The sequence below is a fragment of the Zeus faber genome (assembly GCF_960531495.2).
Source record: "Zeus faber genome assembly, chromosome: 14".
Lineage (NCBI taxonomy): Eukaryota > Metazoa > Chordata > Actinopteri > Zeiformes > Zeidae > Zeus > Zeus faber.
In genome coordinates this window covers 26,135,813-26,163,188 of record NC_137200.1, presented here as the reverse complement: position 1 = coordinate 26,163,188, position 27,376 = coordinate 26,135,813, and the positions used below count along the sequence as shown (strand labels likewise).

The 27,376-nt window shown below is 43.7% G+C and overlaps 2 protein-coding genes across 4 annotated transcripts; one reads left to right on the top strand and one right to left on the bottom strand.

The window, feature by feature from the left end:
* Positions 1 to 310: 310 nt before the first annotated feature.
* Positions 311 to 10,712, bottom strand: gab3 (GRB2 associated binding protein 3; the record flags this gene model as incomplete). Its single annotated transcript, XM_080014228.1, has 10 exons — positions 311 to 1,533; positions 2,555 to 2,638; positions 3,163 to 3,211; positions 3,461 to 3,539; positions 4,257 to 4,473; positions 4,587 to 4,636; positions 4,766 to 5,136; positions 5,224 to 5,395; positions 6,548 to 6,848; positions 10,641 to 10,712. 10 exons carry the CDS (start codon positions 10,710 to 10,712, stop codon positions 1,426 to 1,428), a joined length of 1,503 nt encoding a protein of 500 aa, XP_079870354.1. The 3' UTR covers positions 311 to 1,425.
* Positions 10,713 to 13,082: 2,370 nt separating this feature from the next.
* Positions 13,083 to 26,187, top strand: aifm1 (apoptosis inducing factor mitochondrion associated 1). 3 transcript variants are annotated; one of them, XM_080013697.1, is made up of 19 exons: positions 13,083 to 13,320; positions 14,230 to 14,360; positions 17,006 to 17,126; positions 17,986 to 18,087; positions 19,304 to 19,342; positions 19,446 to 19,526; positions 19,873 to 19,997; positions 20,501 to 20,631; positions 20,733 to 20,823; positions 20,952 to 21,036; positions 21,155 to 21,231; positions 22,828 to 22,936; positions 23,024 to 23,131; positions 23,466 to 23,554; positions 23,635 to 23,775; positions 24,154 to 24,296; positions 24,834 to 24,958; positions 25,519 to 25,742; positions 25,827 to 26,187. In XM_080013697.1, exons 1-19 carry the CDS (start codon positions 13,233 to 13,235, stop codon positions 25,896 to 25,898), a joined length of 2,082 nt encoding a protein of 693 aa, XP_079869823.1. In that variant the 5' UTR covers positions 13,083 to 13,232; the 3' UTR covers positions 25,899 to 26,187. The 3 variants fall into 3 exon arrangements, with proteins under 3 accessions (XP_079869823.1, XP_079869824.1, XP_079869825.1); XM_080013698.1 differs by lacking the exon at positions 19,446 to 19,526 and having other exon boundaries at positions 13,084 to 13,320; XM_080013699.1 differs by lacking the exons at positions 19,304 to 19,342; positions 19,446 to 19,526 and having other exon boundaries at positions 13,085 to 13,320.
* The last annotated feature ends 1,189 nt before the right edge of the window (positions 26,188 to 27,376 follow it).

Below are 27,376 nucleotides of genomic sequence, written 5' to 3'. Positions count from 1 at the left end.
GCGTGTGTGCGTGTTGAAAAGGGCACAGACATATTCAGCCAAACCAAAAGACACAGCACATGGATTTCCCAGATTATTGCAAGTATTTTGAACACCAAGAGTAAACATTACCAAATCCCTACACTATTATTATAATAAAATATATACAAACTGTGTTAACTAAAGATGATTTACCTTCTAATCTCCACTGTTGATCCTATTACTGATTCCAATTTGCAAATTATGGAAGAAATTTCAAAAGCAAAGGGAATTTCTGAATAAAAATGGTAATTTATTTTCACTTTGAAAATAAAACGGTTGTATGGATGTTTTTAATGGATGTCAGTCTTGTTTACACTCCTTAAATATTTGTACAAAAGCTTGAGATGCCAGCATCTTTCCTCCTGAAATATTATCAATTTTTCCATTTTTAGGCGTCCGAAAGGTGAGTGCAACGACCAAACCACAAGTTCCAATGTATTTTTTTTTGTTTGTTTGTTTGTTTTTTTTTTAAATAAGGTTAAATTACAAAAAAATATTTTCATATGTTTTACGTTTCATACGTTACACATGTCACCTATAGTAGAAATAAATTATGTTAAATTGCAATTTGAATCAAGAAACGTGTGATTTAAGTCATTTTTTCTATTTGGGAACATTGTCTCTTTAACAACAGAACAGTTTTGGAAAAGCTGCGTGGATTTAAATATTTTTATATTCCAAATTCACAGTAAAATACCAACTACATGAAAGGTGAAATATCGTGAGTTAGGGGGGGGGGGGGGGGCGGCGGCTTCGGGGCCCTTTCTGCTGCTTGGCGGCGCCACGACATAATACCCACCTTATACACCAGAACCAACTGGGATAAGTCCTGTACATTCACCGGTGGAACACACACCCCACCTGCTTTGAACTCACCCCAGCAGCCTCCGGGTTGCATTCCTCTCCTTTCCTCCCTCATTTACTGCCATGACTATGACAGGAAGAGGCCACGTGACCGATTGATGTTTCAGTTTTCCTGGACCTGATTAACTCTGCTTTTCAATACATGTTGTCCAATGTTTATGTTTCCGTGTCAATGTTGTTTGGTTCTATGTTTAATTGTATCACCCCTGGTGAATCTCCCCCTCTTGGAGTCGTGATCAGTTGTTTATCGACCCACACATGGTAAAACAGTTCTCCAAAGAGGGGGGGTTGGTGGTGGTTCTGTACAACTAAAAGCTGCCCTCTGGTCAGCCCACAGGTCGTCCACAGGACAGAGTCATTGCAGCCGTTATTGATGATTAACGAATAAATAAAGAGCTGCATTGCAGGTTTAGAAGTTGAACTCCACTTGCAGACTAACTCTGTCCTATATGCAATAGCATTCAAATACTCCCTGTTGTATGTCCAGCATGCTGACAGCACAGGTTAAAAAAAAATACAAATATAAAGACAATGACTGCATCAGGGCCTGGACTGCCGGACGTCCGTCCACTCCATCCTGGTGCTCTGCAGCGCCTGCGTCCTCCGCTCGTCCACCTGGACGTAGTCCACCCCGGGACGATGGAACTGCTGAAAACAATCGCAATGAATAATCATAATCACATAGAGCACGTAAAGTCATTTAAATGAAAGACATTTTCTGAGATGCATTAAAAATGAACATCAAATATTATAAATATATACAGTATACACACAAATATAATAGATTTATACGTCACTGACACTGCAGCACCTTGATGACACTTCACTATGAATGAACATTGATTTAAAATGAGACGTGGTCACTTCCTGTAGGGAGGTCCCCTTTACTCAAACTCACTTCCTGTTTACAAAATATATACATATACTTTATACTTTATTACATTATATATACTATGTATACTGTTAACATAGTATATGTACAGTATATCTAATATATATACTATGCATATAGTATATATAGTGTGTACAGCTGTACACACTATATTAGACCATACACCTGTATTAGATATACTGTATATATTCTATGTTTACAGTTTATATATATATAAAAAAACTAAACAGCATATGTACAGTATATCTAATATATATATTATGCATATAGTGTATATAGATCTAGTGTATATACAGTATATCTATATATTATATATTATCTACAGTTATATCAAGTAATTTTATTGTGTGTAAATTTGAGTAGAAGTTACTTTGGACAAATACCTCTGATTAATGTAATGTACAGAAGGAAGATTATTAGGAATATTGCAGTATTGATTAAGAATATTGCAGTGTCAACTAGGAATAGTCCAGTGTCGATTATGAATATTGCAGTATCAATTATGAATATTGCAGTGTCGATTAGGAATAGTGCAGTGTCAATTATGAATATTGCAGTATTGATTAGTAATATTGCAGTGTCAATTAGGAATATAGCAGTATTGAATAGGATCAGTGTAGACTAGGAATATTGCAGAATTGATTAGGAATATTGCAGTGTCGATTAGGAATAGTGCAGTGATTGATTAGGAAAGCACAGCCTCTGAGGGCTGCGCTTGGTCCTGTTCTGTCGGTGGAAACCTGGGGATATTGATCAGGTGGTGGAGTGGACCGGCACCTTGAGCAGCGGAGAGGGTAGAGCAGGGTTGAAGTCCAGTGCCAGGTAGTCCAGCGTGGAGCTCCCTGTGATGAGCCTGGGCTCCTGGGGAGAGGACAGGAAGTTACCGACCCAGTGGAAACACCTGGAGCTTCGCTGCCTTTTATCAAACTATTTGAGTTGTTATGTTGAAGTTTTCCGTGTTCTGCTTTTACTGTTTCTAATAAAGCACATTCACTTCCTGTTTTATGAAACGTGGTTTGCAAATAACATTTGACCTCATTTGACTTCCTCTAACGCACATTTCCCAGAATGAGCGTCCACACGGAGTCCTTTGTTTGTATCATTTAATCAATGTTATTAAATCTAACATCATTTTAGATCCGAAATTTCAGGTTGATCATATTCAATCAGCCGGAGGAGGAGAAGTGTTTGCCTGTACATTTTAAATATACATAGAATACACAGTATATAAATATATAAAAATATGAATTATCTGATCAAGTAAATGAATAAAGTCATATTCCTTCTCTTTCTTATCCTTTACTCAACCCTTATGTTAAGGATTCAGGATTCCTCGTTACATTAGATGAGTTTTGTTTAAAATATGTAAATGAAAATAATATTACAAATTCAGTGTCTTCATCCTCCTCTTCATCATCGTCCCCGTCCTCCCATCTTCTTTCAGCAACAAAAGGTCCATTTGATGTGTACACAAGAGAAAAGCAACATCCAATATATCACCAATATATAGTCAATATATGACTAACATATCATCGAAAATATAACCAATATATAACCAATATAACCAGAATAATGAGGAAGCTGATGAGTGAATTTAAAATTACATCTCAATAACAAATAACGGTCGTCAATTGCAAAGATATGACTACAAATATTGAATCGATATGGGAAGTGTTTTCTCACCCGCCTCCCGTGGTGCTGGGGGGAGGGAGAGACTCCCGGATGGTCGACAGGTTCCTCAGGTCGAGTGGCGGAGGCCGCGCTGCAAACACAGCCCTTTGACTTGAGATCATATCAACATGATATTAAATCCTATTTTCCCACAGATCTCTCGCATTATATGAATAAACAGAACAATGTTGACGCTGTGAGACCAGAATAACAAGAGACTGCAGGGGCTCCGCCTCCCAGAAGAGCAACAGTGTTGGAAAGTCAATGAATACAATTGACAACTGATCAACTGAGCGTCAGCGATCAATCAAATGCGAGATGAATCAATAGTTTGAACATTTTCATTGTGTTGTTTCAAAGAAAGCAAGGTCTCACGTGAAATGTAAATGGTGCTCCAGCAAAACTGTACCACAGTGGTTCTGTGTAATTCTGTGTAATTCTGTATAGTTCTGTGTAATTCTGCGTGGTTCTTTGTAGTTCTGTGTAGTTCTTTGTGGTTCTGTGTAGTTCTGTGTAATTCTGCGTGGTTCTGTGTAGTTCTGTGTGGTTCTGTGTCGTTCTGTGTAATTCTGTATAGTTCTGTGTAGTTCTGTGTGGTTCTGTGTAGTTCTGTGTAGTTCTGTGTATTTCTATGTAGTTCTGTGTGGTTCTGTGTAGTTCTGTGTAGTTTTGTGTAGTTCTGTGTGGTTCTGTGTGGTTCTGTGTAGTTCTGCGTGGTTGTGCGTGGATCTGTGTGGTTCTGTGTGGATCTGTGTGGTTGGTGGATCAGTGTGATGATTCCCAACAGAATGCAGGAGGTTCCTCTGACCCTTCCCAGGTGGTTTCAGGTGTCGCTGGACCGGAGGTGGGAGCCGCTCTTCTGGGCAGGGCGTCACCATGGGAGGTCCGGGGCAGCAGAGCAGGTCCGTGGCTATGGGGCTCATGGGGCTGTAGCTTCCACAGTCGTGGTTGGCGGCGGCGGCGGAAGGCGACGCCATGGGGACGTAGTCGTCCTGAGTGTTGGGAACTTGGGCGGAACAAGAGAGCTGAAAGACAGACGCGCAAAGCGTCGTAAATGACCCGCAGGGTTGGTTTTCCCTTCTTCATGAATTGTTCGTTAAAATGCCTGATGTTTATTTTCCAAACGATGGCCCCTCACCCGACTGAGACTCGGCCTGTTGTCCATCAATGAACCGCTTTCAACTTGACCTAAAACAGAAGACACACGCTCCACAATCAGACATCTAACTCCAATCGTTCATTTGTGGCAATACTTCCTTCGAAGTCTTCACTGTGTCATAAACTATTCCGCTAAATATTCTCCTGTTCAGGATATACCTATTTTCTGGAGTTCCGGGCCCCAGAAGGAAATCCTCCTGGGGACTCTGTCCCGGTCCGGGAGGGGGTTGGGTTTGGGAGGCAGCGGAGGAGCCGCCGGACGATCGGAGACGTCCCACAGAGAAGGGGAAGGTTCGTCGAACTGGAAGACGGCGGTGGCAGAGTCGCGTGGCAGAGGAGAGGAGGAAGACCGGGTGCAGGGAGGAGCGCTGAACGGAGGTATAGACGCCAGTCTGTGCGAGAGCAGAGACGCCCTACCGGGGGCATCGCGGGAGAAGGAGGACGAGGACAACGTGCGCGGGGAGAAGACGTACTCCGGATCCCACGACCTCTGCTCCAGGGAGCTCTCCGAGTTTGAAACGCTGCCCCGCCTGTGGGTAGGGGGGGGAGACACAGGGATGGTGGACAACCTGTCGGCTCATCTGGCGATACCTTTGCGCGTCCGGGCTCCTGCGCACCTGCTGCTGTCCACACTGCCTCCAGTTTCACACTGTGAGAGGAAGAAGTAACCCAGCGAGGGATTGGACGGAAGGCCCCGCTCGGACCCCCTGTCCTGGGGGGAGGCGGGAAGTGCGGCAGGTGTACGCTGAGCGGCGGCGGGGCTGGGCGGGAAGCCTTCATCTGAGCTCTCTGTGCAGAAGTGCAGAATTAACCACCAAGGAAGCCACACCCTAAATCAAGTTGACATCTGTCTGATGACACACTGACCTGAAAAATTATTAACGCGGGAACAACCTCTGACAGAGCGAGAAGTAGTACAGCGGTTGGAAACCAAAAGATCCAGGTGTCGTTCGGGAATATCTGCTTCTGAGGCAAAGATTGTTTTATTGACTGAAGGCGTTTGTGTTTTGGACTATGTTCAAATCTGTCATGTTACCCAGCCCTCTGGGAGGAATTAGTTCCCTGCATTGATGCATCCTGGTCTCTGATGAGTCTAGGAGCAGTGGAGACCATGTAGCGGCGTGAAGTGTCTTGCTCAAAGACACTTCCACAGGCTACGCAGAAGGAGCTGGGATTGAACCGGCAATCGCCCGGTTACGAGACAACCAGCTCACAGCCCACAGAGTATTGACGTACGTTAAGAAATGCTGGGATTTGGGTTTGTGGTGCTGGGAGTGTTTTTAACGCCATCTGCAGGCGGGGGGGAGCCAGCTCTGGCAGCCGGCAGGGGACGCAGCCGTCAAACATTGAGCTGATCAGCAGTGAGTCTTTAAAAGCTGCTGCTGGGTTCCACTCCAGCAGTGGGGGCCGTGCTGCCGATGTCAGCCAAGAGTATTTAACGTTGACGCGGCAGTCTGAAAAGATTTATTTTGTGAGAACCAAGTTAAGGCTGTTTACACTTGTTGCCTGTCGCCAGGGGTGATCTGGTGGCGATAACCCTGGATAACCCTCGTTAGCGACGCTAACGGAGCAAGAATTACTGATGGAACAAAACTGAACCAATATTTAAACATTTAAACGTATGATTACTAAAATCGGCGATGCTGCAGGTATTAATAGACAGAAAAGCATAAACACCTAAATAAATGCACGTTTGTGCTGCTGATGCATGCTGAACATGAAGTCATGACTTCAGAAGAAGCTTTTCAATGAACGGTGACGTTTTAACGACTCACCGTAACCAAACTGCAAGAGAAAATATTAAACGACTGGCAGAAATAATGTCATTTCTCTTGCCTTGTGGAGTTGAGTTTTTTGGAGGCCGTGACCTCAGCCTTACTGGGGATAGGACCTTGCTTTGGAAAACCCCTCAACGCCAAATCCTCAAAACCATCTTCCTACCTGCATCCTTCAGGAGCGCGAACTGGCAGATCTGACTGATGCTCTGGATCCAAACGCTCCTCTCCTCCTCGGTTCTGGCCACCAGGTAGAAGATGCGGGCGGAGGTCTTCACTGTGAAGGGGTGTTTCTGCCGGAGCTCCCGCCTCAGCGCCAGCGGCTCAGTCACCGCCCGCACCTCGCACTCCCTCAGGTCGATGGAGCGGATGGGCTTCCTGGAGCTCCTGCTCTGGTAGTACTCCAGAGCGTCAGGGCTGCCGCTCATCCGGCCTCTGCGGAGAATGAACCAGCGCTTCCTCCATGTCTGGTGCACAACACGCAGGGATTCAGCTCACAACAACCACGACAACTTCTTTATCTTTATCTTATTGCTCTGTTTTCATCTCACCTTGGTATTATGTTTATCTTGTTGCACTATTTTCTAAGTCGAAAGTTTACATTTAAATTCTCTTCATAATTGCTTGAATTGTTTTAATTGTGTATCAAGCATTTCATTGTGCAGTCACACTCCAAGTGTTTCTTGGCATTTGATAAATAAACTTGAAACTGAAACTGACACCGGCAGCCGTAACAATAATAACAACAACCACAGTGACAATGACAGCAATAGCAACCATAACAACAATGACACAGCGATAACAATGACAACAACATCAACGATAACAACAACAGCAATAATAATATTAAATATAGCTGCAGACAGCAATACACAGGGTCCAGTTTACTCATGCTACTGTAGGTATGTATCACAGTTTTCCGCGTTCTCTGAAACGCAGCATGATTTTCCGAGTTTACGCTGAACGCCACATCAGGCCCCGGTTGCTCATCTCACGGAGCAACAACTATGAGGTCTACAAAGCGCAACCCTCCGAATGCAAACCGGACTTGCAAAACATCTGTTCATGATGTCACAAAGCGCCTGCCTTCACAAACTAATCAAACTTTGCCAAAAGTATTCTCATCGATGCTCACTAATTCCTGCTCTGTTGATCGGTAACTTGAACCAGGAAATGTCTGACAGGAGACCTCAGACCATGTCCGTGGGTTCAGAGATTGTCGTGTTCCAGACACTTTTAGCCTGAAAAATGCCAAGATTAATAATAATAAAAACCTGAAATATAGCTGCAGGCAGCAATACAGGGGGTCCACTTTAGTCGCGTTATGTACGTGTTAGAGTTTACGGAGTTGTGGTGATGCCGGGATCAGACTACACAAATTCCGCCTGATTTTGACCCGATGATTATACCGGAGCTGACAGTGTGATGCTGTGTGTTGTGCTGAACTTCCTCTTCTCACTGTTTCTGGGAAACAACTCGATGTTTCCACTTAGTTGACTGGGGACGGGGACACATGTCACATTGTTAGAAAAAAATAAAAAAGAGTTATTGTTGTTGTTATTATTATTATTACAATTATTATTATTATTATTATAACTATTATTATTGTTGCTGTTATTATTATTATTATTATTATTATTATTGTTACTATTATTGTTAATATTATTACTATTATTATTATTATTATTATTATTATTATCTGGAACATCAACTTCAGCATAACACACAAACATGGTTGAGGTGTCGTTTAAACCGCTATGTAACAAGGATCTCGTGGTTGAAGTTTCATCCAAATGGAACCACATACAGGGCAGATTTTGTGAAAACCTTAACAACTTTGACCCGAAATATTCAGTTGGTCTTGGTTAATTGACACGTTCCACATCTGGTTCTACAATGAAGGAGATGAGATTTACAGGAAGATGCTTTATGAAGTCATCATATTATTTACTATAAATGTACAGGTTCTGATTGAGAATGTCCAGTTGGACCGTGTCCTTCGGTCACTTTGTAGTGTTTAGACGTTACCAAACTATCCATTTACGTGTATATTTTATAGCTTAAATTTGTGGTCCACATTACTTTTGCTGGATTAATGAAAAATACTATAAAAACAAATCCTTAAAATGTCGTCAGCGCGTCCCTGAAAACACTCAGTGATGAGTTCAAGATCCAGCGAGACGCTGGAAAAATAAAAGCCATGCAATGGTAATTACTCACAGAAATAACACAACGTTTTTCGTATATCATGGAATCGTAACTTACTGAAAATGTAATCCAAGGAAAAAACTCAACTCAACTTTACAAATAAATTACGTCAATTTGACTGTTATCATAAATCTACATGAATGCGTCATAATTGACCTATACGAGACACAACATCATTTACTCTCACTGATACTCCAGATAAACTTCAATGCAAAATGGTAAGATAACAATGACAAGATATAGTAAAAAAATTTTTTTTTAAAATAAACATCATGTATGAACATTTTCCCACACTTAAACTTAACAAACTTTAATGAAAATGCAGAAAGTGTTTGTAGTATTAACAAATTATTCCATAATAATTCTAATGACCAATTAATGTTAAAGATTCTATAAATGTTGTCTGCATTACAATATAGACTGTAAGTATGTAATCTTTAAAACTGAATTTTCAAATTGTACATTATTTACAGAAAAAGTACAATCAAGTAGTAATCACAACTAACGTGTTTATATATTTTTAAAATTAAATATATTTATTGTTATTGTTATGAAAATAAATTACAAAAGTTTTTTATTGTTATTGATGCCGAAAAATAGCCGAAAAACTAAGAATAAAGTCACAATATTAAAAAAAATCGATTTGGATGAAACTTCAACCACGAGATCCTTGTTACATAGCGGTTTAAACGGCACCTCAACCATGTTTGTGTGTTATGCTGAAGTTGATGTTCCAGATAATAATAATAATAATAATAATAATAATAATAATAATAACCACAACAATAATATAAATAGTAATAGTAATAATATTAACAATAATAGTAACAAAAATAATAATAATAGTTATAATAATAACAACAACAATAATAATAGTTATAATAATAGTAGTAATCATAACAACAACAACAACAATAATAATAATAATAATAACAGTAATAACAACAACAACAACAACAACAACAACAATAACAGCAGCAGCACAGTCTTTTTTCTAACAATGTGACATGTGTCCCCGTCCCCAGTCAGCTAAGTGGAAACATCGAGTTGCTTCCCAGAAACAGTGAGAAGAGGAAGTTCAGCACAACACACAGCATCACACTGTCAGCTCCGGTACCAGCTCCGGTACCAACCTCCAGTACCAACCTCCAGTACCACCTCCAGTACCAACCTCCAGTACCAGCTCCAGTACCAACCCCTAGTACCACCTCAAGTACCACCTCCTGTACCAACCTCCAGTACCACCTCCAGTACCAACCTCCCGCACCAGCTCCAGTACCAACCTCCAGTATCAACCTCAAGTACCAGCTCCAATACCAGCCTCCAGTAACACCTCCAGTGCCAACCTCCAGTACCTGCTCCAGTACCATCTTCCAGTACCAGCTCCAGTACCAGCTCCAGTACCAGCTCCAGAACCAACCTCCAGTACCAAGCTCCAGTACCAGCTCCTGTTAATCTGAATGGCTGCCAGGTGTGGGCTTGTGGTCCCTATCTGTCCAAATAATGAGGAAATTGATTTGTAGGAAACAAACCAGCGCCATGTTGTTCTCACTCAGTTTCTCTCTTTTTCCACTGAGTTCATGTTTAACTCCAAACTCTAGAGTCTAAAACCAACACATTATTTTCAACCTGTGCTTTTATAATTCTTCCCTCAGTCTTATGTCGTTCATATTGTGAACTGTGGTTCTGGCCCACATGACTCCAGCGACCACATAGTTGAGGGCGTTGCACTGGAATATTTGAAAGTTCAATGGCAAATATTTATTAGTATTTTTTTTTATCTTTGTACATTTATTCACTCTGTACAGAAAGGTTCCAACTGTCCTCAGTACTGGAAACCACATCCCAGCCTTTTAATTCATAGACAAATATGATTCTTTTTGCCTATTTGGCATATTATTATTAAGATTATTGTTTTTTTTCCCCTTGATCTTTAGATTTTTGATCTTACTTGTCTGATTGCAGCAACTCATACCAAGTAAAATTCCTTGTAAGTGTAAATAAAAAACATACTGTACTCAGAGTGGAAGTACACACACATGTAGACTCACAAATCTCCTGAGTTTGCTCTCGGGGGGAGACTTGACGAGCCAGCCGCTGCAGACCACGTCCCCACAGCTCATCTCAGCAGCAGCAGGCATCCTGTACTGAGAAAGCAGAGGAGGAAGCAGTGAGGAGGAAGAGGGAGAGGGAGGGTCGGGTCGGGGGAGGAGAGAGAGGGAGGGGCGGGTAGAGGGAGGGAGGGAGGGAGGGAGGGAGGAGGGGGAGGAAAGAGAGGGAGGGGGGGGCGGGGGATTGACATCACTGAGATGATTACATCAACAGTCTGATCATCTATCTATCTATCTATCATTTCATATCATCATTGTATCATCATCATATCATAATCATCATCATATCATCACTGTATTATCATCATATATCATCACTGTATCATCATCATCATATCATATCATCACTGTATCAGCATCGTCATCATCATATCATATATCATTATTATATCATCATCATCATCATAATGTCATCACTGTATCATCATCATCATCATCATATAATATCATTGTATCATCATCATCATATAATATCATCATGGTATCATCATCATCATGTCATCATTGTATCATCATCATCATCATTTCATATCATCATTGTATCATCATCATCATATCATATCATCATTGTATCATCATCATATCATCACTGTATCATCATCATCATATCATATCATCATTGTATCATCATCATCATCACCATCATCACTGTATCATCATCATCATCATATCATATCATCATCTTCATCATGTCATCATATCATCATCATATCACCATCATCATCAAATTATCACCATATCGTCATCATATCATCATATCATATAATCATTGTATCATCATCATCACATCATATCATCACTATATCATCATATCTTATCATTGTATCATCATCATCATCATCACATCATATCATCACTGTATCATCATCATCATCATATCATATCATCATTGTATCATCATCATCATGTCATCATATCACCATCATCATCAAATTATCACCATATCGTCATCATATCATCATATCATATAATCATTGTATCATCATCATTGTCACATCATCATCATATCGTCATATCATATAATAATTGTATCATTATCATCGTCATATCATTATCATATCATCATAATTATCATCATATCATCATGTCATATAATCACTGTATCATTATCATCATATCATATAATCATTGTATCATTATCATCATATCATCATGTCATATAATCATTGTATCATTATCATCATATCATCATATCATATAATCATTGTATCATTATCATCATATCATCATATCATATAATCATTGTATCATTATCATCATATCATCATATCATCATGTCATATAATCATTGTATCATTATCATCATATCATCATATAATATAATCATTGTATCATTAACATCATATCATCATATCATATAATCATTGTATCATTATCATCATATCATCATATCATATACTCATTGTATCATTATCATCATATCATATAATCATTGTATCATATCATCATATCATATAATCATTGTATCATTATCATCATATCATCATATCATATAATCATTGTATCATATCATCATATCATATAATCATTGTATCATTATCATCATATCATTCATTTCATTTCATTTCATTTCATTTAGTCATTTAGCAGACGCTTTTATCCAAAGCGACTTACAATTGTTCAAACACCGACGGACGCAGCCATCAGGAGCAATGAGGGGTTAAGTGTCCTGCTCAAGGACACTAAATTGTCATCTCACATCATTGTATCATATCATCATATCATATAATCATTGTATCATTATCATCATATCATCATATCATATAATCATTGTATCATTATCATCATATCATCATATCATATAATCATTGTATCATTATCATCATATCACATTATCACCATCATCATGTCATGGAAACGCCAGGCCAGGTGGGGGCGCTCAGACCTCACGGCGCTGAGTGGAGCGACACACGGCCCACCCGCCAAAGAGCTTCAGAGAAAAGATTGAGCCGCAAGACGGTTTCACAGAAAGTTCAACACGCACATTATGTCACGTACAGCGCTTTGAGTGGAGGTGCGGCCACTAACGAAGCGTTTTCACCGGTTCACCCGGGTTCACATGATTTGAGTGTAAATAAACGGGCGGGTCAAAGACCATCGTGTTCTTCCAGACGTTCATACGAAAACAACGTCGGGTCGCGCTGCATTGCGTGGAACTCGGAACCCGGTCGTTCCACTTCGGCAGTCCCCCCCTCCCCACGTAAGGGAAGGGTTCGTAGTTATCACGCCGTCGGGTCCGTCACCCCGCTAAACTCGGGGCTCCGAGCCACCCGCCGCGAAATTCTGACTCGGGCGGCCGTTGCGTCGAGGTCGGAGGCTTTTTTTTTTTTTCCGAGCCACTTCCTCCCGCTGAACGCAGCGTCGGGAGCGTCTCTGCCGCTACCCACAAGGCTTCGCGCGCCTGACCTGTCTCACTCCGTGGCCTTGAAGCGCAGCGCGGCGCGGCGCCCGGTCTCACCCCCACCTCGCACGGCCCCGGCAGGAGCGTCTACCGATACAACACCGCGCCGCTCGCACCGCAGCACCGACGCCATGCTGAAAGGCAGAGCCGTGTGGAAGAAGCTCACTCCCCTGGCCCGAGCCTCGGCCACTCCGGCCGGGCAGGGGGTGCGGAGAGCGGGTAAGTGCCTCCCGGGAAGCTGCCCCCCCTGGAGCCCGTAACCCTCAGAGCCCGAGCGCCTTGTCGCTGGTGAACCCGTCCCGCTGCTCAGACCTATTCAACTTCTTGTTACCGGTAAACCTGTCTCACCGCTCAGACCTATCCTGCTGCTTATTACCGGTAAAACTGTCGCCGTTGTAAACCTGTCTCACCGCTCGGACCTATGCAGCTGCTTATTACTGGTAAACCTGTCTCACTGCTCAGACCTATTCACCCGCATAGTACTGGTAAAACTGTCTCCCCGTTCAGACCTATTCTACTGCTTATTACTGGTAAACCTGTCTCACCGCTCAGACCTATCCAGCTGTTAATTACTGGTAAAAACTGTCTCACTGCTCAGACCCATTTGGCTGCTTACTACTGGTAAACCTGTCTCACCGCTCAGACCTATTCGGCTGCTTATTACTGCTAAACCTGTCTCACCGCTTAGACCTATGCAACTGCTTATGGCTGGTAAACCTGTCCCACCGCTCAGACCTATTCAGCTGCTAATTATTGGTAAACCCGTCTCACTGCTCAGACCCATTCACTCGCATATTACTGGTAAAACCGTCTCACAGCTCAGACCTATTCTACCGCTTATTACTGGTAACACTGTCTCACTGGATGGGCAGCTATTTCTTCCAGGTGCAGCTAGGAGCTACAGAGGGTTGTATTTGGCTGTGAGCATGCATCAGCATCCAGGAGTGGAATCCCATCGTGGAGAATGCATTTCCGTGCTCCTAGATTCAGATGTCGAGGCGGCTTCCTACGGCCGCCGCCGCCGCCGCCGCCATGTGTCTTGTCCGGCCAAAATCCAGTTATTGTAACGTGTGCTGCAGGGTTCTTTTTTTTTTTCAGCCAGTTTGTTTGACCTGTTGTTGCAAATAGGGCTGAACCATGTCAGAAGTCCAACTCTGGTGCCGGTGGCCCCCATGTCCACGGGAGGACTAGGAGGGAACGCCGACAACAAGCTGTACGCCCTGCTGGTTGGGGTGGCCTGTCTGGGAGGAGGAGTCTATGTGAGTATCCATGTACATCTGCTCTTCAATTCTGTAGACTGTGTTCTATACACCGATCAGCCACAACATTAAAGCGGTGACAGGTGAGGTGAATAACATGGATCGTCTGGTTCCAATAGCACCTGTCAAGGGGTGGGATGTATGAGGCAGCAAGTGAACAGTCAGTTGTTGAAGTTGATGTGTTGAAGCAGCGTAAGGATCTGAGCCACTTTGACAAGGAGCACATTGTGATGCTGGACCACTGGGTCAAAGCGTCTCCACAACCACAGGTCTTGTGGGCTGTTCCTGCCATGCAGTGGTTACTACCGACCAAAAGTGCTCCAAGGGAGGACGACCGGTGAACCGGCGACAGGGTCATGGACGCCCAAGGCTCGTCGATGCACGTGGGGAGTGAGTCTAGCCCGTCACCCATCATGTGGATGGGCGGGTTAAGGGTCCGATCCGATGGAGCATCTGTGGGATGTGCCGGAACAACAAGCCCGATCCATGGGGGCCCCACCTCCCAACTTCCAGGACTTAAAGGATCTGCTGCTGATGTCTTGGTGCCAGATACCACAGGACACCTTCAGAGTCTGGTGGAGTCCATGCCTCCACGGGTCACAGCTGTTTTGGCAGCAAGGGGGGGAGCTACTTACTATGTGGCAGGTGGCTTTGATGTTGTGGCTGATCGGTGTAAAGGTCTATAGATTCATGTGTTCTCTATAGGCATGATCGATCCTGCAAAATTGTGATCGCGGAGGGGCGGCGGTTGCCGATTCTATCAGGAAGGGGTGTGTGCGCATAGAACGTTATGTCATGGGGCAATTGCGTTCTCTATTTACACAAAAACCTCTAGTTTTTACTAAATTAAGTCCCATAGCAAAGGAAAGCACTGGGGAGGCATGCGTGACACGGCACGGGACAGTGTGGACACGCAAATCTTGATTTGTAACAGGACGGAACGGGACAGTCCCTTAACTCAGTTGTGTTTTAAATTGTTGTTTCGTAGGACCGCGCACCATTGCCTCCACCCGGTCCGTTCGATGTATGTTTACTCAGTTATATATTTATACATTTATTGCCTCGTTTATTTATTTCAGGATTTTATTTCATTCATATTTATTTTTATTTGCATACCACATCCAAATACATCCTCCTTGTCCGCAAGTGAACGAGCTGCGTTTTAAAGTTCCTTATCTTCTGTATTATTTACTTATCACAATCAATAAATAATTTTCAAGTACGACCAACACAGCATTGGATACAGCAACATATAAACTGCTCTCTCCTGTAGGCCAGGCCCACGTGTTATGATGAAATGAGAGGAATTGATGCATGAGCTGATATGAATAACAGATTTTTATTTAACCATTGAATTGTAAAAAGAAAAACCTTCAATCACGGTAGAATATTGACTGACTGACTGACCTAAATTAAAGCCTTGTCATTGTGAGAATCCGAAAATTAACATTAGAAAAACGCGCAGCGTTTCAGCAGAAATGTATTATTTTTTTATAAAAAACGTTGCGCACATATGTCAGCGTACACAAAAAAAAGTAAAACAAAAACAAACAAACAGACGCAGTGTTCTGGAAGAGGCTCCGTCTGGACCCTACACGTGTTCCGGGCTCCGCCAGCAGCAGGCACAGCCCACCGCGGCCCAGGCCGGGGCGGCGGGTCTCGCCGGGGGGCAGCGCCGAGATTCGGTTAAAACAATCGCTGTCGGCAGGGGGGGAGGTAAGTCAGTCACGGAGATAGTGTCCCCATTACGCACGGTTGGGTTCCATAAGGAAACGTTAAATAAAAACACACGGCTCCAGCGCGTCGGTCGTGGGCACCGCATCGCTGGCACACACGTCACTGGCACGTGCATCGTCGGCACCATCGGAGAGGGAGACGGGTGCGGCCCGCTCACGCTCCCTCTGTGTTCTATCAGTTCTATAGACTGTTCTATATGTATACGTCTATAGACTGTGTTCTATTTAAGTCCATAAACTGTTCTATATGTATAAGTGTATGGTCTGTGTTCTATTTAAGTCTATAGACTGTTCTATGTAAGCCTATAGACTGTGTTCTATTATGTATGTCTATAGACTGTTCTATATGTATACGTCTATAGTCTGTGTTCTATATGTATGTCTATAGACTGTTCTATTTAAATCTATAGACTGTGTTCTATATGTATAGGTCTATAGACTGTGTTCTATTTAAGTCTATAGACCGTGTTCTATATGTATAAGTCTATAGATCGTGTTTTATATAAGTCTGTAGAATGTTCTCTATTTAAGTCTATAGACTGTTCTATATAAGTCTATAGACTGTTCTATATACGGTAAGTCTATAAACTGTTCTATATAAGTCTATAGACTGTGTTCTATATACTGTAAGTCTATAGAGTGTTCACAAGCTTCACACCTTGTTGTTAAATACTTTAGAATTGTGCCGCTGGGAAGATGATTTCTCCGCTGGTTTGGCTTCGCTGTTTGAACTGTGTGTTGGCGTTGAATGGCTCATTTAGTCTGTTCTTCAACCTTTCCTTTCCGTGGAGCGCCACCAGATGATGGTGTGCGCGGTGTGACGGAGGATCTCCGCTTGGGAGAGGCAGGCCGAGCTGCTCATGGTTTCGTGTGTGTGTGTAACTCAGATGCCGCGTGTCGTTGTTGTAGGCGTACCGGACCATCAGAGGAGACAAACAGAGATATGAAGATCGTATGTCGGAGATCGCATCCAGACCAAATAAATTCTCTGCGAGCCAACAAACCACAGACGTCAAGGAGGAGGCTCCTGGTGAGTGTTGTTTTTATTTATTGATGTATGTATGCATGTACGGTATGTACAGTATGTATGTACAGTATGTACTGTATGTATGTATGTAGGCCTCTATCTTTGGTATTAAAGTACTGTACCATGTTTACACAGTTGTAGACATCTCATCGAGCGGGTTCTATATTAGGCTGCTATAGGTGACCTTTAAAGGTGCAGTGTGTCGAACTGAGCGGCATCCAGCTGTGAGGTTGCGGATCGCAAACCAACCGAACACCCCTCCCCGCGCGGTGCAGCACGGCGGCCTCTGTGGAAGAAACGGCGGCCGTGAAACTGGCCGAAAAACGCCAGAGCCAGCGCGTTGTCGCAGGTCTGTCTGTTCTGGGCCACTGTAGAAACGTGGCGGTGCAACATGGCGGCCTCCGCGAAGCGTACCCCCCCCCCCCCCCGTGTAGATTAAAAACGGCTCATTCTGAGGTAACGCCAACACAACGATGCTTATTTTTATGGCGTTGTGGAAAAATTAAAACATGCTTATCGATGTTGTGTTCAATTTCTGCCAAGTCTGTTCGGTAAATTCTACACAACTGCACCTTTTTAGATTACCTAAAAGAAACAAACACTTTTTTTTTTTTTTTTTTTTTACAGCTGCAGAAGGTGAGGCAGCATAAACAGACCAAAGTGCATGTTGATTAGAATCTAGGCGAGCTCTAGCAGTTTACAAGGACTATACTGTAGGTTATAACACTTGTAGCAACCAACAGATTTTGAATAGGGGAAAAGGGTTCACACTTGTGAGGACTCGACAGCCCGCGTAGATCACAGGCCCCTTACCCTGATTGCGAGGTTAAATGTGTGTTTCTCTTTAATTCTCATCATGAAGAGGCCCCTGAGCAGAGCCCACAGCCTCCAGCGTCTGAGACCATCGCCGTGCTCCCCTCCGCCGAGGTTCCGGCCCCAGACGACACGACGGATCCTTCCCCAGGTGCTCTGCCCCGACTCTTCAGCTTTCTCCATATTCGGGGGTGTTTATGTCTGAGGCCTCGTGTGAAGAACGCATAGAAATTGTCATAAAATGCATGTTTGATGAAAAGGAGGGATCATGTTTAGCAGAGAACCATTTTGACTTTCCAGTCGAAGTGACACTTGAACCGGAATCGGTTTTATTTCGCCAGGTGCATTTACATGATCATACAAGTAATTGCCTGTGGCGGTGTTTGGCGCACTCCGGTACAGACCATAAGCATTAAAAAATGTAAAAACCTCAACAGTCCGAAAAAAGGAGAATAAAGATATAATAGGATTAAAAAAATAAATAAAAAATACAACTTAAGTTATGTATCAGATATACGCTGATGAGCCACAACATTAAAACCACCCGCCTAACACTGTGTAGGTCCCCCCCCTGCCGCCAGAACAGCTCTGACCCATCGAGGCACGAGGTGTTTTCCCACAGCAGGAACTTTGTCATAGTTCTAAGAACTTTTGGAGGAATTGGCCATGTTTTTTTTGTCCGCTCTGCAGGAACTACTACAGGAAAACTTGTATTTACTGGCGATTATACAGTATCTGCTCTGTCTGCCTTAATCTCTCTCTCATTCTCCCTTTCTTTTGTTCTCTCTCTGTATACTCCGGTTTATACTCTGGTATATGCTCCAGTATACAGTGTGTGTGAAAAGGTACCCGCCGGACACCTAGTTGTTAGCTAGCTAATATTTTTCACATTTTCTTCACTTTGTTGCTGATCAGTGTTGATATGTACATGAAAATACTTTTTTATTGCCATGTTCACTCGTACATTGTGTGTCCACTCTGTGTGGACATGCACATTTCCTCGAAGCTTCTCCCTTTGCTCAGAATGGGAAATAGTCATGACAGGGTTTGCTAAATGACTACATCATTCAACAATGACTCGGCATAAGCAACCACAGATGAAAGTCTCATTTCTGATCCCAATATTCAGCATTTTTAAGTAAATGTTTTTTTGTCCTGATCGTGTTGACACTTCGCATCAGAAGGTGAAATTAAGAAGGAATAGTTCTGTTACGCTGAAAGTCGCACATTTGGGGTTGCGGGGCATACCTAATGTCCCTCCCTCCTCTATTCAGAGTTGAGTATCTCAGCTCTATGATAAGATGGTGTACATTTTGGGGGAATAAATATCTAATATAACCATGATGCTCTGCTCACATAACCATCAGACCCTGTCCAAAGTGCAGCGCCGCCTGCTGTCAACAACGGTAAGCACTTCACAACAGGGCATGGAACGGCTGTTTCTCCCAATTGAGTACGTCTGAGGGTTTGTTTGGTTGTAATTGGCGAATATCCCGGTTCTGCAAACAGAAAGTACGCCGGCGGCAGAAAGCCCAGCAGGAAGTGCAGCAGGTAGCGCAGCAGAGCCTGCGTCTGCCGCGGCGGACAGCGGTGAGGCCGCAGTCCGGGGCTGCCCCTGGGACGCCCTGCAACCGTCCCACCATTTTTATTTCTTTATGTTCTTCCAACGTTTCCCACAGTTCCTTTATCGTGTTGAGGCCTAACCTCCTCCACGCCACGATTTTTCGTTGAACTGTGATTTATTAACATCATTTCACACTTTGTTTCCTTCAAGTGCAAGTCGTCATCGCTTCTCTTTTAGTCTTTTCGGAGCTTGGCTCGTATGTTGACTTTTTCTGTTTTTCTTCCTTTGCTTCCGGCCGCTCTGTCTCACTCTCATTCTCCTCTCTTTCCCTCTCACCCGTCTCACCTTTGCCTTCTTGCTTGGCCCCGCCAGCTCCAGTGGACCCTGCCCCCAGCCCCGCCCTGCTCCCCTCGCACGCTCCCTACCTCCTGATTGGTGGAGGCACGGCGTCCTTTGCTGCCGCTCGCTCCATCCGGGCCCGAGATCCCGGCGCCCGGGTCAGTTCCCATGTGACAAAACGGTGCTATGAAAGCTCCTGTGGGGGTTTCGCCCACCGCCCGCCACCCAAGTCAACTAATGCTCCAAAAAACTGAAAACTCTGGAAATAACGTCCGCGGCAGTCGTTCTGAAGACCCGGTGTCTTCTTTTTTCCAGTAGTTTGTACACCGCAAATAAGATGTCACGTTGGACTGTCATTAAGTTTCCAAAATGGAACGCGGTCTCACTTTGAGCTAGGTTGACGATACCAGATACTTGTTTTCATATGTGTATATCTTCCAATGTCCTTTTCGGGCAGACTAGGATGTGAAATCTGACATCAATTTTCTCAGAGTTAGTCTCTGGGAAAATGAGAATATTTTTGCTTTACTTTATTTATTACTTAACTTGTATTTTTTGAATTTCTAATGGACTTTGTGTGATGATATAAAATTGGTGGTGTTTGAGATGTGCGTACTTTGAGACATTAGATATGAATGTACACTTTTCTCTTTTCTGGCAGGTTCTGATTGTGACAGAGGAGCCGGACCTTCCCTACATGCGGCCTCCTCTGTCCAAGGAGCTGTGGTTCTCTGACGACCCCGGCGTGACCGACACGCTCCGCTTCAAACAGTGGAACGGCAAAGAGAGGAGGTGTCTGCACCGAAAAAGGCTGAGAATAAGTTTGTGTTTTGCGACGGACGTTTCGATGTATTTAACTTTTTTTTTTAATTTTTATTATTGTTATCTGCCAGTATCTACTTCCAGCCACCCTCCTTCTACATCAGCCCAGAAGACTTGAATAGCGCCGAAAATGGAGGAGTGGCCGTCCTCACTGGGAAGAAGGTATTTCACTGCTTACCAGTTAGACGAACCTCAATATCTCAATCACATCTCTCTGAGCACATTTTTGAGGGTTTCACCAAATAAAGCCGGATGAGCTTTTGAAGACGTATGGTTTTGGTTCTTTGCAGGTGGTGCACATGGACGTGAGAGGAAACAAAGTGCAGCTCGATGATCATACTGACATTTCCTACGACAAGTGTCTGATCGCAACAGGTGAAGCCTCTGCTTCAGACTGGGATGAATCTTATTTTTGGATTCTTGTTCTGTGTTTTTTTTCTATATTGTCTTGCACGGAAAGTGTAAAAACAAATGACTTCTCTTTTCTCTGCAGGCGGAGTGCCGAGGAACCTGCAGGTGATTGAACGAGCAGGAGAGGACGTGGTGAAGAGGACGACTCTGTTCCGCAATGTTAGTATTCAGCCACCAGGGGGCAGCAACACATAATTTGTGTTTTCTATATAAGTAATAAAAAAAATGTATATTTTCATAATGGGGAAAAACAAATGATTAGGGGTGTCACGATTCTCCAAATCCAGGGTTAGAGCTAACCCATAAACCTTCGATTTGACTTTCGGTGTTTATGGTTTCAATTCGATTTTAGATTTAAACATATTTTTTCCAGCACTGAAGGCTATGCAATTGTTTGACTATTGAGTCTTGATTTGTAAAGAAAAACACTTGTTTCTCAATCAGTCGTTTTTATTTGAATAATAATTATAAATAATAAAAAAATATAAGAATATTTAAACAACACACCTAAACATTTAAGAGCTTTATCAAATCTAGACTTGAGAATAATAAACAATAAGTTACTTATCACATTACTTTCACGCTAGTAGGGTTGCAGATATTCCTCTATGATCCCATTCAGATTTGTATGTTTTATTATTTTTTAATATTCAAATGTATTAAAAATTGTACCGCTCAAATTTAGTCCTGGGGCCTTAGGCACAGTTCCATAGCTCCAATCAGAGAGATCTTTTTCTCCAAACAAAGCAAATAAAAACTCTAGATGTATTTAATTTTCTCCGCTTACTGCTGCCGCTCTGCTGTGGAGCTGACCGCAGATCGCTCCTGAACAGATCCCGTCCGTGTTCTTACGGCCCGGTGGCAAACGCCCCGCGGCCCCGGCCCGGTTTGCGCGCCGGTGGTTGGGAACCTCTGCACTAGAGGGCATTCCGTCCGTGATGGTCGTGTTTATTTCCCACTTTAATCGCCAAGTCTGCGGAATGACTGGACATTCTGGTCAAAGGGGCACCCTCCCTTGTACACACAGTGAAACGCCGGAGGAGAGGGTGCGTCGTGCGTCTCCGCCGACGTGGACTTGGCACCGTTACTGGGAATATTTGTCTCTAATGTGTGTTCACTGTGCGACAAACTGGATGAACTTTGTGGCAGTTTCGCCTGCCACAAAGTTCACTGAATACACCCCCCGCCAAGGTGGTGGTGGTTTGATTGTGTGATTTTTATTTTCAAATTTTATACGAATTTCGTTCCTGCAGCTCTAGTGCCAGGTGGTGGGTGCCGTGTGCGTTGAGGGATGTGGCGCAGCGGACCCCTCTGCGGAGCTGACAGCAGCTCCACCAACTCCGACCCGAACTTCATGAAAGTAGTTTCGTCGACTCCGCCGAGAGGCCCACACTCCCCAGCGCACACTGCATTTGTTCACCGGCGGATCTTGACCGCCGCAATATGGCGACCACTTCGGACGGTATTACCCACAAAAACACAGGAAGAATGGCAAACCTGCTTATCCGAAATCGAACGCTAATTTAGATCGATTTTCGAATCGGAATCGTGACACCCCTACAAACGATACTAGTTTCAGTCATGTCCTCGTACCTTGAAATAAATTGGAATTGCTGTTAAAGAAAAAAAAAAAAAAAAAAAAAAAAAAAAAAAAATATATATATATATATATATATATATATATATATATATATATATCGATATATATATATATATCGAGAATGAATGAATAAACTTCCTTTCACTCATTTCTAGGTTGAGGACTTCAAAGCGCTGGACAAGGTGTCCAGAAGCGTCACATCCATCACCATCATCGGAGGCGGCTTCCTGGGCAGCGAGCTGGCCTGCGCCCTGGGAAGGAGAAGTGAGACTGAGACTGAGACAGCCCACACTATGAGGGTTGACTGAAACCACGCGTTGTTTTGGCCTAAAAGACGCCTTTCCTTTTTAGAAAATGAGTCTGGGCTGGAGGTGATCCAGATGTTCCCTGAGAAGGGGAACATGGGGAAGGTGCTGCCCGAGTATCTGAGCAACTGGACAACGGAGAAAGTCAAGAACGGTCAGTAGGGCAGCCAAGACAAGATGAACTCTTATAATTGCAAAAACACTTTGATCGTCCTTTTTTTTTTTTTGTTCATTAATACCCCTATCTAGCATAAGCTTTATTTATTTATTTGTTTTTTAAAATGATTATTTTTTGATATCTATCTATCTATCTATCTGTCTATCTTGTATAAGTTTTATAATAGTGTAAAAATACACATCATTCTATGAAGGAAAGACATTTCGAACATTGGAACATTCAAATTCAGTAGACAGTTAAACGGTCAGTGGCAGTTAATTTGCCACTGGCCCAACGGTCAGTGTCCATTTTAAATTTTGTGGTTTTGCAGAGGGTGTGAAGGTCATCACAGAGGCTTTGGTGAAGGCCGTCGACTACAAGGACGACAAAGTAGAAATCCAGCTGAAGGACGGCCGCACGGTGAGTCCCCAGCGCTGCCGAGCTCGCTGCGATGCCCAAAATCGGGAAAATAAGTTATTCGGTGGTTTCCCTCATGGCAGGTCAGCACGGACCACATCGTGGCCGCCGTGGGTCTAGAGCCCAATGTGGACCTGGCTAAGTCGGCTGGTCTGGAGGTGGACTCTGACTTTGGGGGCTACCGTGTCAACGCAGAGCTGCAGGCTCGCTCCAATATTTGGGTGGTAAGTTCCACCGCCGCATTGTTGTTGATAAGTATGAAAATCTTCATGAAAAAGTATTGATAAAAAATAGACGTCTTTGGTGGACCACATGCAGTGCCATTGTATACCACCAGGGGCCGCCGCCTACCGGTTGGGAATCTCTGAGCTACAATGAAAAGTCGTACATATTAAGTACACACATGCATGATCAGACTCTTTATATACGTTTTTAATTTTACCAGCAGAAAATCGGAAAAAAGAGGACACAGAGGCGACACAATCTTTATGAGCATTGAAGCTCTTTTTGGAGCTCGTAGTTTCCTTCCCAGAGTTCTCCCCTTTAAATTCACTCACATCTGCACTAAGCTTCATTTCCTCTTCCTGGGGGCGGGGTTCCAGGCGGGAGACGCTTCCTGTTTCTACGACATCCGACTGGGACGCCGGCGGGTGGAGCACCACGACCACGCGGTGGTGAGCGGGAGGCTGGCGGGGGAGAACATGACGGGGGCCAACAAGCCCTACTGGCATCAGTCCATGTTCTGGTGGGTGTCACCCGTCCCCTTCCCTCGCTCTCATCCCTCCATCCCCCTGGTCTCTCCCATCCCTCCATCTACCCTGTCCATCCCTCAGTCCCCCCCCCCCCACATCCTTCTCCGTCCTTCCTCCTTAATCAAGACTTGCGAGCCCTGGATTTCGATTTTCAATTGGTTTTACATCGCTGCTCAGCAGTGAAACAGTTTGAGGTTTTTTTTAGGTCTAAAAAAAAAAGCTGCAGCACATTCACAGTTTTGAAAGGGTTGAGATCCGATGTTTTAAAGTCAAACGACAGATCTCTACACCCAGAGGACTCTGTACGCTGGTTTGCAGCACACAATGTTTCCTCGACCGGAAAGTTTAATCCGATTTAAAACCCGCACAGCGTGGCGGGGGTCAGAGGTCACAGTGTAAATTTAGCTCTGTTGTTATTCTGTCCTGGCGCGTTTGGAGACTTGATGAAGAAAGGCTAAGAGGAAGCAACAAACACCCCCCCATAAGGATGGAGAGAGAAACAGTTTTGAAGTTTTCCTTCCCTGTTGAAGGAGCGACCTGGGCCCCGACGTGGGCTACGAGGCCATCGGCATCGTGGACAGCAGCTTACCCACTGTGGGAGTGTTCGCCAAGGCCACGCCCAAGGACACGCCCAAGGCTGCTACCGATGAATCTGGTAAGAAACACCTTTTAATAATAATAATAATAATAATCACAATAATTATAGCCTGTATTTGTATCGCACCTTTCAACACACAACCAGGGCTTCACATCAATAGAAGGCCTTATCAAATATTTATATTTTTTTCATCATAAAATAAACAAGGAAAATGCGTTTATTAAAAATAAGCAAATATTGTACCCAGTTTCTGTTCTGGTTCTTCAGTTTAGACTCAGACCTTGAAAGATCACGATCCTTCCTCGATTTTAGATCCTAATTTCTCTATTCGCCTTGAAGTACTCCAAGCAGTTGTCGATTAATCCTCATATTCATGCTCCATCTCAATAGACTTGACTCAAAAGTAAAGGGACAGAGGAAAATGCATGATTTCCTTCTGCCCCCTTCCCTTCCCCTTTTTTTTTTTTTTTTTTTTTTTTTTTAAAGAGCCCCCCAGTGCATTCGATGATTTTGGCGCATCTCTTAAATTAGTCCTGACCTGTATTTATATAAAATAGTGAAATATTTTCTAAAATCCCGGCAGTATTGAGTCTTTCCTGATATTGAATGTGTTTTAGGAACTGGAATCCGTTCGGAAAGTGAGACGGAGGGCGTGGCCGCGGCGCTCCCGGCCACGCCCTCGGCGGCGGCGGTCGCCGTGGCGCCGCCGGCCCCGGCCCAGCCTCCGCCCGGGCGGCACAGGGACGACTACGGCAAAGGGGTGATCTTCTACCTGAGGGACAAGGTGGTGGTGGGCATCATCCTGTGGAACGTCTTCAACAGGATGCCCGTCGCACGCAAGGTGAGGCCTTCCCTCCTTCGGAACTCCCCCCCTCGAACAGCCGCGGCCCACGGCGTCGTTTTAAAATAGCCCTTTTCCTTTCAGATCATCAAGGACGGGGAGCAGCACGCCGATCTGAACGAAGTGGCCAAGCTCTTCAACATCCATGAGGACTGAGTCCGTGGGCGGCGCCGTGCGAGCGCTGTCGCTGCCGTTTTAATCCACTGTGACAGTCGCCGCTGGGCTGCGGATCAGCGGACGCGGAGAGGAAGGATCTCTGTACATTCTTACATGTTGTTGGGATATTTACTTATATTTGTAATTAAGATGTCTGCATCAAACGGATCAGTGATTGCGGTGTGATCGCTGAGTGAGCGCGTTACCCTGCCTGAACAATCTGCTCGTCATGAGAAAAAAAAATGTAATAATTAAAAAAAAAAAAAAAAAAAGTTATTTTTCAAATTGACGTGATCCCATGTCTTCATTTGTTCCCATTAAGACGTTGTCGTTTCCGCTGATAACGGATCGATTCACGCGCCTCTCGGGGTAGCGCTGGCCGATGAGCTTAGGGTCAGAAGTTCCGCATAAACAGCTTTCCGTCAAATTAAACCGGAACAGATAGTTCCAGTGGAGTTCATCCGATCCGCTTGTTCTGCGCCGCATGGAGGATGCTCCCAAGGAAGTGGCTGCATTCAAATTAAGGTCGGCCTACTCATCCAAGCTTGACACGAGACGCTGCTGCGCGTTGATCTGAATCGTCTCCTCTCGGAGCGGAGGGTTTATGCTTTAAGGGTCTTTAGGGTTTTAAGGGTCGTATGGTTGTCTGGTTTTTCCTTTTCCTGTGGGGCCGGTCGCAAAGGATGAAGCGGGTTTCAGAAGGTGGATGGAACACGGGGCGTCCAGACTCTTCTTCTGCTTCCACCTGGATATTGTATCGCTGCTCAACGATTCAGGCTCTTTTTACGAAGCAGTACAACATGTACTTATACTCATACTTTCTTAGCCCGATATTAATTGAAGAAATTCTCTTTAATTGATTTCAATGAATTTAATGTATTTTAATACATCTGTCTCTTTGATCTTTGATCCAATATTTATTTTCCTGAATTTTTGGGTCAGAACTCTTGGATTATTTAACTTGATAGGAAAAACAAAATCATTCATGGATGAATGATTTTATCTCACAACAAAGCTTCCATATTTTCATAACTTGCACATGACATTACAAAAGGATTAAAACAAGAATACAATTATTGCTCGTGTGTGTGTGTGTGTGTGTGTGTGTGTGTGTGTGTGTGTGTGTGTGTGTGTGTGTGTGTGTGTGTGTGTGTGTGTGTGTGTGTGTGTGTGTGTGTGTGTGTGTGTGTGTGTGTGTGTGTGTGTGTGTGTGTGTGGGGCAACATGAGCAGTGCTTTTGATCTAAACTCGCATGACAGTTGTCTTCCCCCTGTTTGGAGACTGTTACATCACAAAAATAATCCAATATAATTTATTGTTAAATATGTATGCTATTTTTTTTTTTTTTTTACTCTACAGTTTATAGAGAAAATCTGTGCTTTGCATCTTAAGCACTTTGACTTTATTTAGCTCTCCATAATAATGTTGTACCACATTTAAAAATGAATAATATCTACACTTTTGTCCTTTCTCCAAAA

Bases quoted from the DNA above. Each gene is read 5' to 3' on its own strand.
- aifm1 (XM_080013697.1), top strand. From the start codon at position 13,233: ATGCTGAAAGGCAGAGCCGTGTGGAAGAAGCTCACTCCCCTGGCCCGA. The intron at 22,937-23,023 runs GTGAGACTGAGA...TTTCCTTTTTAG, and splicing joins CTGCGCCCTGGGAAGGAGAA to AAAATGAGTCTGGGCTGGAG. The intron at 25,743-25,826 runs GTGAGGCCTTCC...TTTTCCTTTCAG, and splicing joins GGATGCCCGTCGCACGCAAG to ATCATCAAGGACGGGGAGCA.